The sequence below is a fragment of the Bolinopsis microptera genome, chromosome 5 (genome assembly GCF_026151205.1).
Source record: "Bolinopsis microptera isolate Bmic1 chromosome 5, MBARI_Bmic_1.0, whole genome shotgun sequence".
Lineage (NCBI taxonomy): Eukaryota > Metazoa > Ctenophora > Tentaculata > Lobata > Bolinopsidae > Bolinopsis > Bolinopsis microptera.
Genome location: NC_087076.1, coordinates 5,305,361 through 5,324,663, shown reverse-complemented (window position 1 = coordinate 5,324,663; position 19,303 = coordinate 5,305,361). Strand labels below are relative to the sequence as shown.

Sequence of the window (19,303 nt, the reverse complement as noted above, 5' to 3'; positions counted from 1 at the left end):
TAGTTCAAAAATTTGAAAACAAATTTTGTGAGGCATATTTTGGCCATTTTGTGAGGCGTGTAGCCATTTTAGCATTTTTTTCTTCCTATATTGAACAATGTTCGTTTTGTTTGATGAATACTATTCTTTGAACATCTTCTGTCATACTGGTGCCAGAAGTTCTCACCAAAATGTAAACTTAGTTCAAAAATTTGAAAACAAATTTTTCAGTGCTCAAAATTTCTACATAAACAGTCATATTTATGCCAGAAAATGTGGTCCTAGTTAATGATTTCACCACAGGAAGTGTTGCCAGAAGACTTTTGTTTCATATGGTATCCACAAAATCTACCAGTCTTTTATAAAAAATTAGTTACAAAAACATTTACAAATTTGGCCATTCTGTGAGGCATTTACCCGTACTAGTGGTTCTACTTTTCTACTGTTAAAGATTAAGTCATACATAACTTTTCCTTAGTTTGAACTTGAACTGTATTCTAAAATGTAGATTATTATTATCTAATTTTTATTTTCAGTATGTGATATAAACATGTTTCTACACTGAACAATGGACCTTTCTACCAACTTTACACTTACTCCGTGACAACTGTAAAATATGACCCATCAGATGAGATCAGGGATGACTGATCAGGTGAGTTTACTGTTCTGACAAGCTTTTTCAGTGACATCAGGTCAGTTTACTGTTCTGACAAGCTTTTTCAGTGACATTACAATTATATTGCAGTTAATTTTCGGTAACCAATTAAGAAATAAACCATGTCCTGTTAAATGTATAAACCATGTAACTCACGCAATTAACAGCTCTTCCCTGATGTTTCAGGTAAGATATTTTAATGGATTAACCAGCCTTGAGCTATGAATAATTCAGATCATTGTTATGATAAGCACTAGCTTTGTGACCGCTGACTCCACCGTCTCTACATTTAGTTAATTAAGTAATCCCACCTTGCTGTAATCATGTAAATTAGATGGTTCTTTGTAGTATACTACTATAGTACCTCCTTGAGTCAAGTTGGGGGTTGAGCTCATTATCGCACATTGCTTTGTAATACTACAACATTTTGTACCGTCTCAATCCTATTCTAGTTCCATCACGTTTACTTGATAAATTTCAAAGCTTTCCCGTTTCATTAATGAGATTAGATAGTGTAGATAACATGGTTGATGTTGAGTATCTTGGACCAAAGATTAAAGCAAATGGAAAGGTCCGTAACATTTTAACAAGCAGTTTTAACTCTCATTATCTGACACGTTTTAGACAGGAAGCTATTCTAGTTAGAACGTGAACTAAGATTAATATTTAAAACTGCAGTTCCAAGTGTATAGTTGTTGTTGTTGTTCTCTGGAAGATGCCTCAAAGTCTGAACTGACATTGTTTCGCCTAGCCTTGTTACATAACTCCACAGAAAGAGTTAAACTTTTCACTCTTAATTGCATGAAACTATGATAAAGTACATAGGATCATAGCCTGTGCATACGAATTTCTGTCTTTGCTTGATTATGAAATATTTTATCGGTTCCCTTGCTGCATATTATACGCAAGCTATTTCTGGAAAAATAGATAGATGCAAAAATTGTAAAATCATCAAGCAAAAAAATGTTAGATAACATTTAGAGTACAGAGTTTTGCTACGTCATCGTTATGCACTGATGATTGGGTTTAAATTGAGACTATTTCTTAATTTCTTGCCTTCCCGCCTGTTGAACTGGAACAATTAAAATTACCTTACCTCCCTACATGATGTTTTTATTGTTACCTACATGATGAATGATGATGTTATTGTTACCTAATAAAGTGCACTTCAAGAGAAAACAATGTCCCCTCACTGTGTCTGTAGTCTGTACTAATGTTTATAAACATATATAAATATAAAAACATATATATAAATATAAAAACATATATATAAATATAAAAACAATGTATACTGTACAGTTTCCTTTTACTCTGCTATAATAAGCACTGCTACTTAAGATCTATTTATAGTAACATGTGCTCAATTACTGGAGAGGATAGGTTAATAAGCTGTCCAACTGTTCAAAAACTGGGATACTTTGAGAGATATAGTAAGTGATATATAGAATATTCAGGACAGCTACTAGAGTTTACGAAATATAAAGTTATCTCTAACTCTCTAAATCAGCTTATATTTCAGTGAGGAGTTTTAGTTAGTAGTTAGGAAATGTTACACGTGTTTGAAAGCCCTATAAATATGAAATATTATATTATTTGATATTCTCGCTAATATCTCTAGTCGTCAATCTCGAAGCACTAACAGAAACCTTTTGACTGTAGAGGATTGTAGTTAAGCTGAGATTTTAGGAGTACAATAGGGGGTGATGCAACGTCAATTAATGTCAGTATTCCATAAAAACCCCAAACTGACATTGACATTAATTGACATTAATTGACATTAATTGACATTAATTGACATTAATTGACATTAATTGACATTAATTCGTCTTGAAATTTGAGATTATCATTATTCGATAAATATTCAAGATATTCACGTCTATGTAAGTTAGACCGGTTCAAAAAAACAAAATGTCCTTGAATAATTATGAGTATGTTCTTATCTGTTGATCCTTAGGTTCAAAGACCACAAAAAAAATTTCAGCTTCCAACTCTTCCATCTTCGGTCCCCACTGGCCACGCCCATATTTTATTGGTTTCTTATACAGGTAAAATATCTAGAATCGGCTTTTTTAGTATGAAGGAGTAATGTTAGCTGTTTAAGATTCGTTATTCAAATATAAATGTCACGAAGGCATTTTGTTTAATGTGGGTTTTAAGTTCTGATGATGTTGAGAACCACACCCTTGGATGGCCACGCCCATTTAAGAAAATTAAATTTCGGAAAACCGTATTATTTTAGTTTTATTGTTTAATGATCTGAATTTTTTTCACATTTCACATTTCCATATGTGATAGTAGTGCATAAATTGATGATATAAACGTTCTAAAGTGCTAAAAATATGGTAGAACTACATAATCTCTGGTCGAAAAATATCGTGTCAATTAATGTCAGTATTCCAAAATTTTGCAAAACTGACATTGACATTAATTGACATTAATTGACATTAATTGACATTAATTGACATTAATTGACATTAATTGACGTTGCATCACCCCCGTACAATAGCTACTTACTAATTACCAACGTAAGTTATAGTTTCTTGGTAAACATTGTTTATAATATCAGCGATCTCATATTAGAAACAAAAGTATTGAAAATCGCATTTTTTTTGTCCTAGAATACAAAAATAAAGATGTTGTTAAATATTTGTCCTGAGTAGACAGCAGGTAAACGTTACTACCTCAGACTTACTGAATCTGATAAAGCTAGTCCCGACTAGATAATCAGTAAATAAATGTATTAGAGTTGTAGAGTTTTAGTTAAAAGCTGAGTTCCCTGATTTGTAATTATAGTTAACAATATCTCAGTGTCTGTAACATGCCCTTAATGACCCAATTATAATCGGTCAGTGCATCTCCACCTTATCTAGCAGTCACCAGTCTGTCTAAACTAGAGACAATGCAAATAATGAACCTTTATACTGCACTCAACAACAATAAGGGTGGATTTGGGCGGCAAACAAAGAGGGCAAGCAGCACCTTGGAGGGTATGTAGGCACAAGGTGCCCGACACCAACCAGCCATTCACAGCTCGCTTTACATCAGCTGATCTGGTCACAACCAATAGGTACCCACCAGCTAAATACGATAATGACCCATTAGACGTTACGTATACTGTATGCTCCTTCATAAATATATGTGTATCCAGGGTTGATAGGGGCTGCTGTTTCTCTTGTTGTACTGTTTACTGTGTACTTTCTGATAGAGTTAATGATATTATACCAGAGTGAGCAGCATTGTCTGAGCTAGGTAAGTGGTTTAACTTACACTCCCTTATTATAATCCTGCACAACCTCACTCTGTATTAGTTAGAGTTGTCTTTTCTCCTCACGCTACATTGCAGACGTACAAGTTCCTCCTTGTTTTCTTTTTAATTAATTGTACTTCAATTAGACTCTTAATTAATTACTCTCTCTTTTAGTTGATGTTCGGTACGTTATAGTTATCTTAGTGATTGTGTAGAATCAGTGTTTCATCTTACACCAGTAAATGATCTAATAAAGTTAGACACACAGGAACCTTGTGTGTCTAACTAACTTGCGTCAATTTATCTGCTTTTCATCAAGTGTCACGTGGTACCTGAGCAGCTGTAATACTCATTAACTTATCAACACTTGTTACTAACACTAGGTCAGTAATTACCTACGGGACTTTTCAACAACATATCTATTGAAAACTTACTGTTCACACGAGATTATCAGTCTACAAATATGTACGGGGATACAGAGTAATTTCCTATATCTATATCTATATACCATTTACTATATCTCGATCTATTTACCTACTTTCAAGTTAATATCCTGGACAAATTATAATAAGAATTCCAGTCGTTATAAAATTAAATTACAGTATAAATCCTATACTTTAATTCATTTTTACGATAATATGTTAGTGTTTTCAGAAAAGCATAGCTGTGTATATAGTAGCTAAGGGAACCGCAAGTCAATGAGTTGCACACAATGTACTGCAGAAAATAGAAATCCTTACTTTACTGCCTTTTAGTGGTGTACATATCATCACTTGACCTGCCTATGTGACCTATGTTTACCAATACATTTATAGTTTTCTGGGCGGTTCAGTGAATTAGAGTTTTGTGGTTGCTTGGCAACTTTATCAAGTTAGCTAATAGTTAAAACACGTATTATGTAGTTATATAACCACAAACCCCCCGTGCAACTACAAACAGTAAAACATATCAATCATCATCTGGAGTAAATCATCATCATTGTCTCTGCTAATTGCTTATCAGTACAAAAACGTACTTTGTAAGGTCATCCACCTCAGTCTACTGTAACCAGTGTATTGCTAGCTGTTCACTAACTGTGTACACACAACACAGTTTACTTCTATTAAAAACATCATTTATTGCTTGGCTAACTGCCAAAAAGCTGATATAGCATGCTCGTGAAATAATGTAGTACTAGTGTGATCATACAACTCTCACAGTAAGTTGTTAGTGATACACACTCTTGGAGTAGTAGTGAGTCTAGTGAGCATGCTTCTCTGTCTTAAGAGGGGTGTGTAATGATCAGGTGTAAAGTTGTGTAGTTTAAAGAGCAGTCTAGTGTAACATTAAATTAGCATATTAAATACATTATACTAGATCTCACATGTAGCAGAGTTAGTGGTTACTTTACTAATTATTAATTATAGCAGCAAGGGGCCATGTTAACTCTGTCACATATTTATAGTGTGACAAAGTTAACATCTCGCTGCCGGCAGCAAGGGGTCATGTTAACTCTGTCACATATTTATAGTGTGACAAAGTTTACATCTCGCTGCCGGCAGTAACGGGTCATGTTAACTCTGTCACATATTTATAGTGTGACAAAGTTTACATCTCGCTGCCGGCAGTAACGGGTCATGTTAACTCTGTCACATATTTATAGTGTGACAAAGTTTACATCTCGCTGCCGGCAGTAACGGGCCATGTTAACTCTGTTACATATTTATAGTGTGACAAAGTTTACATCTCGCTGCCGGCAGTAACGGGTCATGTTAACTCTGTCACATATTTATAGTGTGACAAAGTTTACATCTCGCTGCCGGCAGTAACGGGTCATGTTAACTCTGTCACATATTTATAGTGTGACAAAGTTTACATCTCGCTGCCGGCAGTAACGGGCCATGTTAACTCTGTCACATATTTATAGTGTGACAAAGTTAACATCTCGCTGCCGGCAGCAAGGGGTCATGTTAACTCTGTCACATATTTATAGTGTGACAAAGTTTACATCTCGCTGCCGGCAGTAACGGGTCATGTTAACTCTATCACATATTTATAGTGTGACAAAGTTTACATCTCGCTGCCGGCAGTAACGGGTCATGTTAACTCTGTCACATATTTATAGTGTGACAAAGTTTACATCTCGCTGCCGGCAGTAACGGGCCATGTTAACTCTGTCACATATTTATAGTGTGACAAAGTTTACATCTCGCTGCCGGCAGTAACGGGTCATGTTAACTCTGTCACATATTTATAGTGTGACAAAGTTTACATCTCGCTACCGGCAGTAACGGGTCATGTTAACTCTGTCACATATTTTTAGTGTGACAAAGTTTACATCTCGCTGCCGGCAGTAACGGGCCATGTTAACTCTGTCACATATTTATAGTGTGACAAAGTTAACATCTCGCTGCCGGCAGCAAGGGGTCATGTTAACTCTGTCACATATTTATAGTGTGACAAAGTTTACATCTCGCTGCCGGCAGTAACGGGCCATGTTAACTCTGTCACATATTTATAGTGTGACAAAGTTTACATCTCGCTGCCGGCAGTAACGGGTCATGTTAACTCTGTCACATATTTATAGTGTGACAAAGTTTACATCTCGCTGCCGGCAGTAACGGGCCATGTTAACTCTGTCACATATTTATAGTGTGACAAAGTTTACATCTCGCTGCCGGCAGTAACGGGCCATGTTAACTCTGTCACATATTTATAGTGTGACAAAGTTTACATCTCGCTGCCGGCAGCAAGGGGTCATGTTAACTCTGTCACATATTTATAGTGTGACAAAGTTTACATCTCGCTGCCGGCAGCAACGGGCCATGTTAACTCTGTCACATATTTATAGTGTGACAAAGTTTACATCTCGCTGCCGGCAGTAACGGGCCATGTTAACTCTGTCACATATTTATAGTGTGACAAAGTTTACATCTCGCTGCCGGCCAGCGATATATTTCCAGCTGACAAAGACAATATGGTTATGTGACAAAGTTAACCACCCAGTGGACAAGGCACGACCTTATTAGCTATAAATAGATTTACAATATGGTTATGTGACAAAGTTAACCCAGTGGACAAGGCACGACCTTATTAGCTATAAATAGATATGGTTATGTGACAAAGTTAACCACCCAGTGGACAAGGCACGACCTTATTAGCTATAAAGACAATATGGTTATGTGACAAAGTTAACCACCCAGTGGACAAGGCACGACCTTATTAGCTATAAAGACAATATGGTTATGTGACAAAGTTAACCACCCAGTGGACAAGGCACGACCTTATTAGCTATAAATAGATTTACTTTTAAGTAGTAGCCCTGTGTACGGAAATAGAGTTAAAAGAAATGTTTTAAAACTGGTGAATGTAAGATTAGTGTACTTATCGGCTTACTGGCCTGGAAAGTAAGTGCCTCTATCCCTATTTCATTGAGAGTGTTTAATAATATACACTGGTTATCTTGATACACGTACTTTAGTTCGACAACTTCGCCAGATATCACCCCTGTCGAACTTCGGTACGCGTCGAACTAGAGTCCAGGCAGCGTACTCTAGTTCGACAAATAGTTTCTGCTTGTGATCCAACGGCTATTGAGTATTGCCGGGTCCTCATCACAGGATCACATGGTTCAATGGCAGATAAAACAATTTTCTGACATCTAGCAACCAGCGGTTAGAAATTCCAGAACCTTTCAGTATAATTTTAATTCTTCTGTTTGCCACTCGGTTCTGGTCTAACAAACAAGAAAATAAATTGATATCCGACTGTTTCTTGTTCGGCAGCCAAATCTCTAGACGGGTACTCAGATTACTAGTCGTTTGTGATAAAATAAAGTGTGGTATGTGGTAAATATTTATATAGCGTACTCTACAATCTAGATCTATAAAACGGAGTACGAGTTACCACGTTAATCTTTTATATCTCCGCTAAGTCTACAATTCTGCACTAACAATTGAACCTGAGTTGAATGTTCATAGATATATATTTAGAGAGATATGTTATAGAGATTATTATTAAAATGACATTAACACATAGTTGAACAGCGTGAGACAAGTGGAAAACAAACAAACGAATAGATTTCAAACTCGTAAATGTTGTTTTGTACAATATACACAACCTCTACAGAACGTGCCATGAACTAGCTTGATTGACAGGAGATCTGCACACGTGCAATCAGTTGATTGTTTGTCTTTTATCTAACATGTAGTTTCCGTGTGAGATGTCAACAGTGCAGTTGTTACCACTTCACACAGGATATATTATATAACATGAGTACTACGTCACTGTGACAGTATCTCATCTTATTCCTGAGTGACCAGTGTCTAAACTCTAAAGGCTCAGTGTCACTATATTTACACTTCAACCTGATCATTATCAGTGCGGACTGTGCAGTTAGCTTAGGTCACATTATACTTACTGGAAACACCCAGTTCACATAGTTTACATAGTTGTGCACTGATTCGAGGATAAGTTAGTTGTAAATCATTAATTCAAGAACTTTACGTGGCAGGTTATTAATAAGATATGTATTACTACTTTGTAAAATGAACTATATTAAGTATTTTTGTACTAAATAAATAGTTAACAATGCTTATTACTATTTGTAAAATGAACTATAATATTGTTGTACTGAATAAATAGTTAACAATGTTTATTACTACTTTGTAAAATGAACTATAATATTGTTGTACTGAATAAATAGTTAACAATGTTTATTACTACTTTGTAAAATGAACTATAATATTGTTGTACTGAATAAATAGTTAACAATGTTTATTACTACTTTGTAAAATGAACTATAATATTGTTGTACTGAATAAATAGTTAACAATGTTTATTACTACTTTGTAAAATGAACTATAATATTGTTGTACTGAATAAATAGTTAACAATGTTTATTACTATTTGTAAAATGAACTATAATATTGTTGTACTGAATAAATAGTTAACAATGTTTATTACTACTTTGTAAAATGAACTGTAATATTGTTGTACTGAATAAATAGTTAACAATGTTCGTTTCAGTTAGTGAGAGATAAGGAGGTGATTTTCATGGAGGGAGCCAACAAGGTACGTTAGTTTAATCTAGATCATTCCTTTTACTAACAAGGTACGTCAGTTCAATCTAGATCATTCCTTTTACTAACAAGGTACATTAGTTTAATCTAGATCATTCCTTCTACTAACAAGGTACATTAGTTTAATCTAGATCATTCCTTTTACTAACAAGGTACATTAGTTTGATCTAGATCATTCCTTTTACTAGCAAGGTACGTTAGTTTAATCTAGATCATTCCTTTTACTAACAAGGTACGTTAGTTTAATCTAGATCATTCCTTTTACTAACAAGGTACGTTAGTTTAACCTAGATCATTCCTTTTACTAACAAGGTACGTCAGTTTAATCTAGATCATTCCTTTTACTAACAAGGTACGTTAGTTTAATCTAGATCATTCCTTTTACTAACAAGGTACGTTAGTTTAATCTAGATCATTCCTTTTACTAACAAGGTACGTTAGTTTAATCTAGATCATTCCTTTTACTAACAAGGTACGTTAATTTAATCTAGATCATTCCTTTTACTAGCAAGGTACGTCAGTTTAATCTAGATCATTCCTTTTACTAGCAAGGTACGTCAGTTTAATCTAGATCATTCCTTTTACTAACAAGGTACGTTAGTTTAATTTAGATCATTCCTTTTACTAACAAGGTACGTTAGTTTAATCTAGATCATTCCTTTTTCCAACAAGGTACGTCAGTTTAATCTAGATCATTCCTTTTACTAACAAGGTACATTAGTTTAATCTAGATCATTCCTTTTACTAACAAGGTACATTAGTTTAATCTAGATCATTCCTTTTACTAGCAAGGTACGTTAGTTTAACCTAGATCATTCCTTTTACTAACAAGGTACGTCAGTTTAATCTAGATCATTCCTTTTACTAACAAGGTACGTTAGTTTAATCTAGATCATTCCTTTTACTAACAAGGTACGTCAGTTTAATCTAGATCATTCCTTTTACTAACAAGGTACGTTAGTTTAATCTAGATCATTCCTTTTACTAACAAGGTACGTTAGTTTAATCTAGATCATTCCTTTTACTAACAAGGTACGTTAATTTAATCTAGATCATTCCTTTTACTAACAAGGTACGTTAGTTTAATCTAGATCATTCCTTTTACTAGCAAGGTACGTCAGTTTAATCTAGATCATTCCTTTTACTAACAAGGTACGTTAGTTCAATCTAGATCATTCCTTTTACTAACAAGGTACGTTAGTTTAATCTAGATCATTCCTTTTTCCAACAAGGTACGTCAGTTTAATCTAGATCATTCCTTTTACTAACAAGGTACGTTAGTCTACCCCCAAAACCCCCACTTCTCCTCTAGTCTACCCCAAAACCCCCACTTCTCCTCTAGTCTACCCCAAAACCCCCACTCCTCCTCTAGTCTACCCCAAAACCCCCACTTCTCCTCTAGTATACCCCCAAAACCCCCACTTCTCCTCTAGTCTACCCCAAAACCCCCACTTTTCCTGTAGTTTACCCCCAAAACCCCCACTTCTCCTCTAGTCTACCCCACAACCCCCACTTCTCCTCTAGTCTACCCCAAAACCCCCACTTTTCCTCTAGTTTACCCCCAAAACCCCCACTTCTCCTCTAGTCTACCCCCAAAACCCACACTTCTCCTCTAGTCTACCCCCACAACCCCCACTTCTCCTCTAGTCTACCCCAAAACCCCCACTTTTCCTCTAGTTTACCCCCAAAACCCCCACTTCTCCTCTAGTCTACCCCCAAAACCCACACTTCTCCTCTAGTCTACCCCCAAAACCCCCACTTCTCCTCTAGTCTACCCCAAAACCCCCACTCCTCCTCTAGTCTACCCCAAAACCCCCACTTCTCCTCTAGTATACCCCCAAAACCCCCACTTCTCCTCTAGTCTACCCCCACAACCCCCACTTCTCCTCTAGTCCACCCCCACAACCCCCACTTACCACCTCTCTCCCTCGACCCTCAGGTTACTCAGCAGATAGAGGCACATCTCGCTGCGTTTGGTCAGAAGTGTGAGATTGGAAAGTCTCATCTTGAAGCAGCTCTACTTCTGAGAGATCACGAGCAGCTGGAAGCTGGAGCTCTCCGGACTTACGCCACTGCAAGGTAAGGGCCTCTGTGTGGTGTTGTGTTTCCGTTATTACTTTAAAGTTACAACCTCGATTCATTTACTTTGTCTGTGAAATTTAAAAAGGTAAAATTTGATTAATTAGATACAATATAGAGACTACTGTCTCGCTGGGAGCCCCCCCCCCCGTCTTGCTTTCAGACGCTTCTAGCTCGTGTCTTACAAAAGAGCAAAAGGTTCTTACTTATTAAGCTAAACCTGTTTTGTAAACTATCAAGGGAATTGTGACCGCAAACTATTTCCAACTGTAACGTTCATCGAATCAGAGCGTCTAGCAGTTTCTTAAATCATTGACTGGTTGAGATACTTGTAATTGCGGTGAAGATACTGTGTAATACTGACTTGTTTAATACTCCTCAGTCAACTGTTGAAGACAGCAGAACAGCTGGTTAAGGCGGGTAATGTAGACGGAGAGAGAGTCAGGGAAACGACCAAGAGGCTGGACACTCTGTGGCAGGGACTTACTTCTAGACTCAACACTCACAAGGAGGCACTCAGCTACAGTGTTACTTTCCATCAGAAACTAGAACAGGTACCAACAACATCATACAGTGTTACTTTCCATAAGTGTGGGCCCACGTGATGCCCATATAAGGAGTGTGGGCCTCCATTAAGTTTTGGAGTTCTCTAAACTGTTCTTTCTGCTAACGTGAACTTGAATTTCGTTTATAAGGGTTATTTGCTCATGATATTTGGTTGAGTTTAAGTTTGAATTTCTCACCTGAGATGCATGTTTCTTATAAAGTGGAATTTAGATATGTGGTCATGAACTGAGTGGTGAGGGTGACCGTGGTGGTAACCGTGGTGACCATAACGGGAACCGATGCATGCGGAAGTGACGACGTAGACGTCTCCAACTTTAATAGGCGTGTTATAAGATTCAGAGCGCGAGATCAGAAAATTTTGTCTCTGATTTTGATTAATTGGGTACAAAGTTGCCTTAAGTGTGTATAATGAAATTAACCGTGTAGCAATTAATCGTCCGTGGTGTAACAAGGATACAGGATACAAGGATACAAAAGTGATAATTATTTTATTGAATTCACAATATGTTATAATTCTGATATAATTTAAGTTACACGCTTACTAATCTTTACAATATGTGTAGAGATAAAAATTGAAATGTTATAATATTAAGCTATTGGCTTAAGTAAATCAAATTTGTAGGTTCATGCATGCATCGTGTTTGAGGGGCCTCCTGTGCTTGCATAGAGTGTAAAAAGGAACGAATAAACATTGTTATGTTCTTGCTTCAAAATGCATTTAGCTCACTAAATTATCAAATAATTTGACAGGTCAATATTGGATTGCAAAATTTTATGAATGAATCATTTACTGATTATTACCAATTTCAATTCGGTAACCTTGATATTTTTTATTCGGAATGACATTTGATTCTGGATGATTTATCCAGTAATTCTTTTTACACATATGTCACTACTAGTGAGTGTAACGTGCCTACGGCCGGGTCCCGGGACTTCAACTATGCAGTTTAAAATGCAGTATAAAATTGCCAATTTTATTTGAAAAACACGCTTTACATTTTCGTAGTTAAACTGTGCGAATGTATGAACTGTCATTCCCAAACAGACCACAATTTAATCTGGAGTAGCATACCTCCACATATCTAATAGTAATATTGTAGGCAATCATGACTCTTGATAAGTTCCCTTGCCAAATTACCTAATTATATAGCAATCTATTATGAGGGGAGTGAAAGAGGGGAGAGCTGGATAGAGTACCTACATATACACCACACTTTAGTATTTGGTTCACAAAATCGGTATCAATTATACCTCCTTAACACGATCGATTTAAAAAAACCTTCATAATTTGGCTTCGTCAGAGTTTTTCAGGGCACTATACAGATTAAACCAGCCCCGGAACTCTTAACGTTTTCTTGATTAATTAATTCCCACACATGCACAGACAGAGAGGACAGTAAAACATTGGGATTATTGTATTGATGTGTACTATACATATAATGCATACTTAAACCCAAATTTGGTGCGAATTGTTTGATGGTTGGGCTGTAAAATGCTATTCTCATTTTCTTTTATGACTGACATTTCTTCACTATCGAACTTTGGACTTAGAGAAAGTATTATTCTTTGACATTTTTATTTGATATAATGTTTTGATTGTATGGTGTGTAAATTTAATTAGATTCTAATTAGAATGAATTGTACCAATTCCCGAATAGTTAATAATCGTTTTTGACAGGAAACCTGATTCTTCTTTAATTCCTGCCATCTCTTGAGCGTAACAATCATCGTATTAGTGTTTTGAACGTGTCACTTAATTGATGACACGATTTTCCACCCCTGTTGGTTCCTGTTTCTATTGTACATTACATCCTGAAGCAAAGAAAGAAACTGAAGCACAAGATTAGAATTCATAAATAAAGTCAATGAATAATATCTTTTCTCTATTCACGAAGGGTTCGATAGTGTATAAAATGTCATCATAACAGGATAAATGTGAATACATTTTTTAAAAACACTCCCACCAATCAACAAATTCGCACACTTTGTTTTATGTTTGCCCTATATGACATCATCACTACTATAATCCAGGATGTGTGCTAGTCTCTCTGTCTGTGATGTGTGAAATTAATTAATCAAGACACGGTAAGAGTTACGGGTGGTTTTATTGTATAGTGCCGAGAAAAAATCTGACGAGCCCAAATTATGAAGGTTTTTTAAATCGATCGGTGTAGTGGTTTTAATTGAATTTGTGAACCAAATACTAAGTGTGTGTCTGTGTGTCTCTCTACTTCCTCTATTTTTTTCTCTCCAACTATTAATAGATTTTGCTTATATAATTAGGTAATTTGGCAGGAACTCAAGAGTCAAGTTTGCCTATCAAGTATTACTATTAGTTATGTGAGGTGCACTCAGAATTATTTGTGGTCTGTTGGAATGGCGAGTTCATAACATACGCACTGTTTTAACTACGAAAATGTCTAAAGGTGTTTTCAAATAAATTGCACGTTTATTATATGCATTTTAACTGCGATAGTGAAAGTCCGGACCGCGCGTAGGCAAGGGTTACACGTCACTAGTACGTGATATTAGTAATATGAATTTTGGATAAATCTCTCCAGATATCAAATGTCATGCAGAATTAAAAGATTCAACGGTTACGACTGGAAATGGTAATATTCAGTTATAATATCAATCATAACGTCATTACTTTTGCAATCCAATAGTTCGTCCTTCAAACTATTGGATTTTAGGAGCTTATGCATTTTAAGCAAGAAATTACATGTTTCGTCTTTTAACTCTTGCAATGCACAGGAGGCTCACCTACACGGATGCATGCCCCCCTTGACCCATACAATTGATTCTAATTAAAGATAAAATAGCATTTTATATATATCATTTTCTATTTTATCCTACACATTTGTTAAAATGATTAGAAGCGTGTAACTTATTTATATCAGAATTATATTATTGTGAATTCAATAAAATAATTATCACTTTTGTTCCTTGGTATCTTGTATCCTTGTACACTCGACGTGTTTTGCTACACACGGTGAATTTGCATTATTCACTTTAGACGGCAAACTTTTGGTACCCCAATTTAAAAATCCCCAGAGACAAAATTTTGTGCTCGCGCTTGTATCTTATAACATGGACTATAAAGTTGGGGACGTCTGACGTCGCACTTCGCATGCATCGTCGCGGTTAAATTTTGAGTTGAGTTAACAAACATTATCTCTGATTTATGAAAAGCGCGGTTTATATTTCCTGAGGAATGCAGTACACTTCCTCAAATTGTAATGTTTTAATTACTTGGTTGCAAAAACTACATGAATTGTGAATATATTTGCATTGGTTGTATTTAAAGTCAATACATGCATTTATCATTTTTATAAATTACTTGGAAAAAAATATAAAACTTTTTTTTGGAATTGTAGGTTTATAACTATCTAGGAGGCGCCGGTTGGACTGTCGAAGGTCCTGTTAATATTTTTTTTTTTATTAATTACTTTTCAAATTTTACAGAGTACAGCAATAGATGGAATATAATAAGAGCATCGTTCAAAATATATGCCCCCATCTGTAAAATTTGATTCGGGCACCATACACGGTATAAACACATAGTGACCTTGTCCGCAGGTAACTTGGACCCATTACCATAGAATTAATCTAAATCCAATAAATTATGAAAAATATTTAATAACAACAAATCATGTGAATAAACTGTGGATAGATAGTCAAAATTGGTATTTCAATACGTCAAATTCCAGATACATTAGATACGTTGATCTGAGTCATTTAATGTGTGAGGTGTTGCGGGTGCAGCTGTGTGATCTGATGTTGAATGTATAGGAAGTAGATAAAAAAAAGTAATAAAACAAATTAATAATAATAGGGGGAGCAAAGAGATTAGGCTAGGCTGTTGTTTCACTATCCAAGAACATTTCCATAGATGCTAATGACCTCAGCTTTGAAAACACTTGTAGACACAATCTGTCTTAAATGTAAAGGGGAGTCCATCCACTGTATATGAGTTCGTAGAAAAATGATTTTGCCAGTGGGCTATTTGAGGTACATAAGGTGTGTGAATTTGACTTAACTTAGGTAAAATTGATGACACAATAGACAGACTGTCGAGGTGGCAACGTCTGTAGTCGAGAAGTGCCTGATATAAGTGAGATAGTGAGGCATCCATACAGGAATTAAATTGTTCAGAACTTTGGGAAAAAAATAAGATCATTCACAGTCAACTTTTGAGTCAAAGGGAGATTGTCGAAAGCTTGCACTTTTTTGATTATTGCTCAGGTGGATAACTGCGCCTCTTCAGATGTATTCCATTTTAATAGCTCTCTTTTGGGACTTTCTAATTTATCACTAAGCGATTTATTACAAGGGCGCAGATTATGGAAAACAATTTTCGATTTGGTCTACGAAACCAGGGAGAGGTAAAGCGCCGGCGACGTTTTGATCATGACAATTTGCCACTCTTCTGACCATACAAGTTGTGGCTGGCTCTTTGTATAAATTCTGTCGCACTGACTATTCCAACTGAGCTTAGGAGTAACATCGCACAAGTCTTTTTTAATTACTTACACAAGAGGAGAGGCTCAGATTATATGCGTATGGAGAGATAAAGGTGGTTTTCCTGAAAACCAAATAATCACATTACATTTTGCTGGAGGGATCGCATTTTGTTTCTAAGTGCTCCAGTCAGAGAGATAGTCTATATCCTACTTTGTATATTGGTATTATCAGAAGATGATGTATTTACGTCAGATTTTGTATCTTCGGCATACAAAACAATATCAGTATTATCGAAAGGCACAAGAGGAATATCTGATATACAAATACAAAATGTAAGGGGGATCCAAGGTTAGAAGCCCTGGGGGACACCAGATATTAACTGAGAGGGTAGATGACATTCTCATTACCAATAACAACTCTTTGGTAACGGCTTGAAGGTCATTGGAAGAAATTGAGAAGAGAACCATCAATGTTATATATGGTCTTTAGCTTATGAAGTACGGATATATGATTTACGAATCAAAAGGCCTTAGCTAAAATCAAAATACACAACATGATTGATAATGTTTTCGTTAGAGACAATGCCGGCTATCACAAAATATCATATTGGTTGTGCATGACTTTGTCGCTTAGAAAACCATGCTGATGGGATCAAGGAAGGGTACTTGTCAAAGAAAGCAGTGTACGTTTAACAATGCGTCAAAAATTTCATGACTAAAAAAGTAAGGGATAGTGGTATATAGTTTTAAACGCACTTTCTTCTTTCTTAAATTTTGGGACAACAGTGCAAGTTTCATTCTTGTGGAATGTAGCCGCTGTTGTAAGGATCCACGAAAAATGCATGTTAGAGGGTAAAGTAAACATACGGAACAATTTTTTAGATTTTAGTGTATGCATTGTCCTGGGCTTTATTTGAATAATATTTGAATGAGCTTCGAACATCGATGATCGAGAGGTCACAAATCTAATCAACACTCATTGACATAGAGATGTCATGTTGTATAAGTGAAGGATCCGAAAATGGTTATAAAGAAAGATTGAAAAGTTCAGCTTGATCTTTGGATTGAAAATAAACCGAAGCTGTCCAGAATAACTAACATCAATTTGGAATACGGCAGAGTTAGATTTTATACTTACATGTGACCAAAATCGTCTTAGTTTAAGCGCTGGATCATCCCACTATTAAAAGATTATCTCTTATTTTGGCTGATGAGGCCCTCTATAAATCTTTACGGATTGTAACAAACTTAATCTTCAGGCAATAGAACCGCAGATAATTTTAAATGTAGCTCTGAGTCTATCTTTTTTACGGCACATGAAAAAAACATTCCTAGCGAACCAACGGGGTTGGAACTCTCTTATTTAATAGTACTTTAGGGATATACTGTATATCAACTAAATCATAAAGCAGTCATTAAAAATAACTTCCCGGACGAATCAGGATCAGCATTCTAGGGACTTGCAATTAATCGAGCATAATTCACGGTTAATCATGTCCAGTTTGCTTTACTTACAATTAATAGATTTTACGTTTAGGAGTTTTTTACGGGAAAAGGAGCTATTTATTGGATAAAAGTGAAGAAAATGATCAGTTTTGCACACGGATGATATCACAGACATTTAGGTACGAGTGTGTTATCATAAATTATGAGAAGAATGTCTAAATGTATTACACACTTTTAAGGGTGGGTGATGTGGATCAACTGGGAGGGGAGAAAGATCAACTGAATGTATCTATGATGATTAGCAATAGGTACGGTACTGGTGAAGAATAGCCCAGTCTGTATGGGGGAGATTAAAAATCACCAAATAACATAGATTTTAGGGCGATTCTTTTGGAAACTTGCGTGCGAAGATAACTAAATATACATCTAGATTAGGTAACCACAGACGTCTCCTCTCTATAACAAGTACAGATTCATTACTCTCTTTGTAGTAAAGAAATTTTAACGCAAGCATTTTGCACTAGGTACACTGTAGTCGGGTTGTAGTGGGCGTCGAGATCAAGACCGAACACGCCAATAGAACAAACCTCCATTTTTCCCTAAAACTTTTTAGGTTTATTAGGAATCTGTGGATGAAGTTCTTTCTCGTGCGGTCATTCGCGGGTAGTTTTCATACTTGAGAAGAAGGAAAGATTCGTTGCTAGAAATAGATTTTTGAGAAGTCTCATTTAGGGCCAATTATGTCAGGTGCTCTATGTTAGCAAAGGGATTGAAAGTTCGATACTCTTATTATCCATCAAGAAGGGGGGATGGGAGGAGCCTTAGGTTACTGAAAGGAATGAGACTTGGAAATTTTGGTAGAGTACACATAGGAGTGGGATCATGGATTAAGCATAGAAGGATTAACAAGAGTTATCAAAAGAAAGTTCAGGAGAGAAAACCAAAGAATGGTTAAAGAGACTAGACGCCTGAGGCGGCTGGAATACTTGACTTATTCATCTTACCAGGAGAAGAACATTTCTTATTTAAACCATGAGGAGATTATTACAAAGAATAGTTTTGATGTGGGTGCTAGTCAAGATATGGTATAAGATAACTGTGGGTGTCAAGGAGTAGAGAGGAATGAATATTAGAATCTAGGGGGAATTACGTTGTTTATGGACCTAACGTGGAGAGAGAATTGGGAGACCGTAAGTCATGATGAGAGAACTAGAAGTGAAAACATTTGATTATGATAATTGTAGTTGTTGGGTGGGTGTAATGGAGACTTAAATGTGTAAATTTTGTTAGGTATAAACGCTGTTGATCTGTAATAAGTGGCATTTATTGTCTTGTTTGACGAGGCCTTTTTGCATGCAAAAAGAACCTATTCATAAGTCCTAAACGATTCATTGTCTAACATATTGGAAAAGGACAGTGAAGATGTACTGAAAGTGGGAGGCATAAAATTGAGAAAAGGATTAATCAGAGATTGGTTTGAGTTTTATTTTAGGCGCAACGTCTTAATCAAAATTTTATGGAGAAAAGCTCAAAGATTTAACTCCAGAAAATTTCCAACCCTGTCATATATGTGTTCGTTTAAACAAACTTTAAGCTAGTGGGACAGTAAACTACTCCTCTCATATTGAGATTGGAAGCCAATCATGGTATAGAAGTCAATACATGATCTAATCTCGAGTTAAAAAGCCTGAGAAACAGTCTAAGTAACACGCAATTATTACTTTAGGACATAAGTCTTTAAGTAGATTATTTAAAATCTAGAAATTCTTTGCTATGTAGGAAATTGAAACATTTAATAGGGACCTGA

The 19,303-nt window shown here is 35.9% G+C and overlaps 1 protein-coding gene across 1 annotated transcript in view; it reads left to right on the top strand.

Moving 5' to 3' along the window:
* The first annotated feature begins 502 nt into the window (after positions 1 to 502).
* The window catches only part of LOC134815847 (uncharacterized), a 305,237-nt gene continuing 286,436 nt past the window's right edge, over positions 503 to 19,303 (top strand). Inside the window, exons 1-4 of the mRNA XM_063824429.1 lie at positions 503 to 631; positions 8,889 to 8,933; positions 10,881 to 11,020; positions 11,403 to 11,574. Coding sequence (XP_063680499.1) covers positions 596 to 631; positions 8,889 to 8,933; positions 10,881 to 11,020; positions 11,403 to 11,574 — 393 coding nt within the window. The 5' untranslated portion in view covers positions 503 to 595. The remainder of the gene's footprint in view (positions 632 to 8,888; positions 8,934 to 10,880; positions 11,021 to 11,402; positions 11,575 to 19,303) is intronic.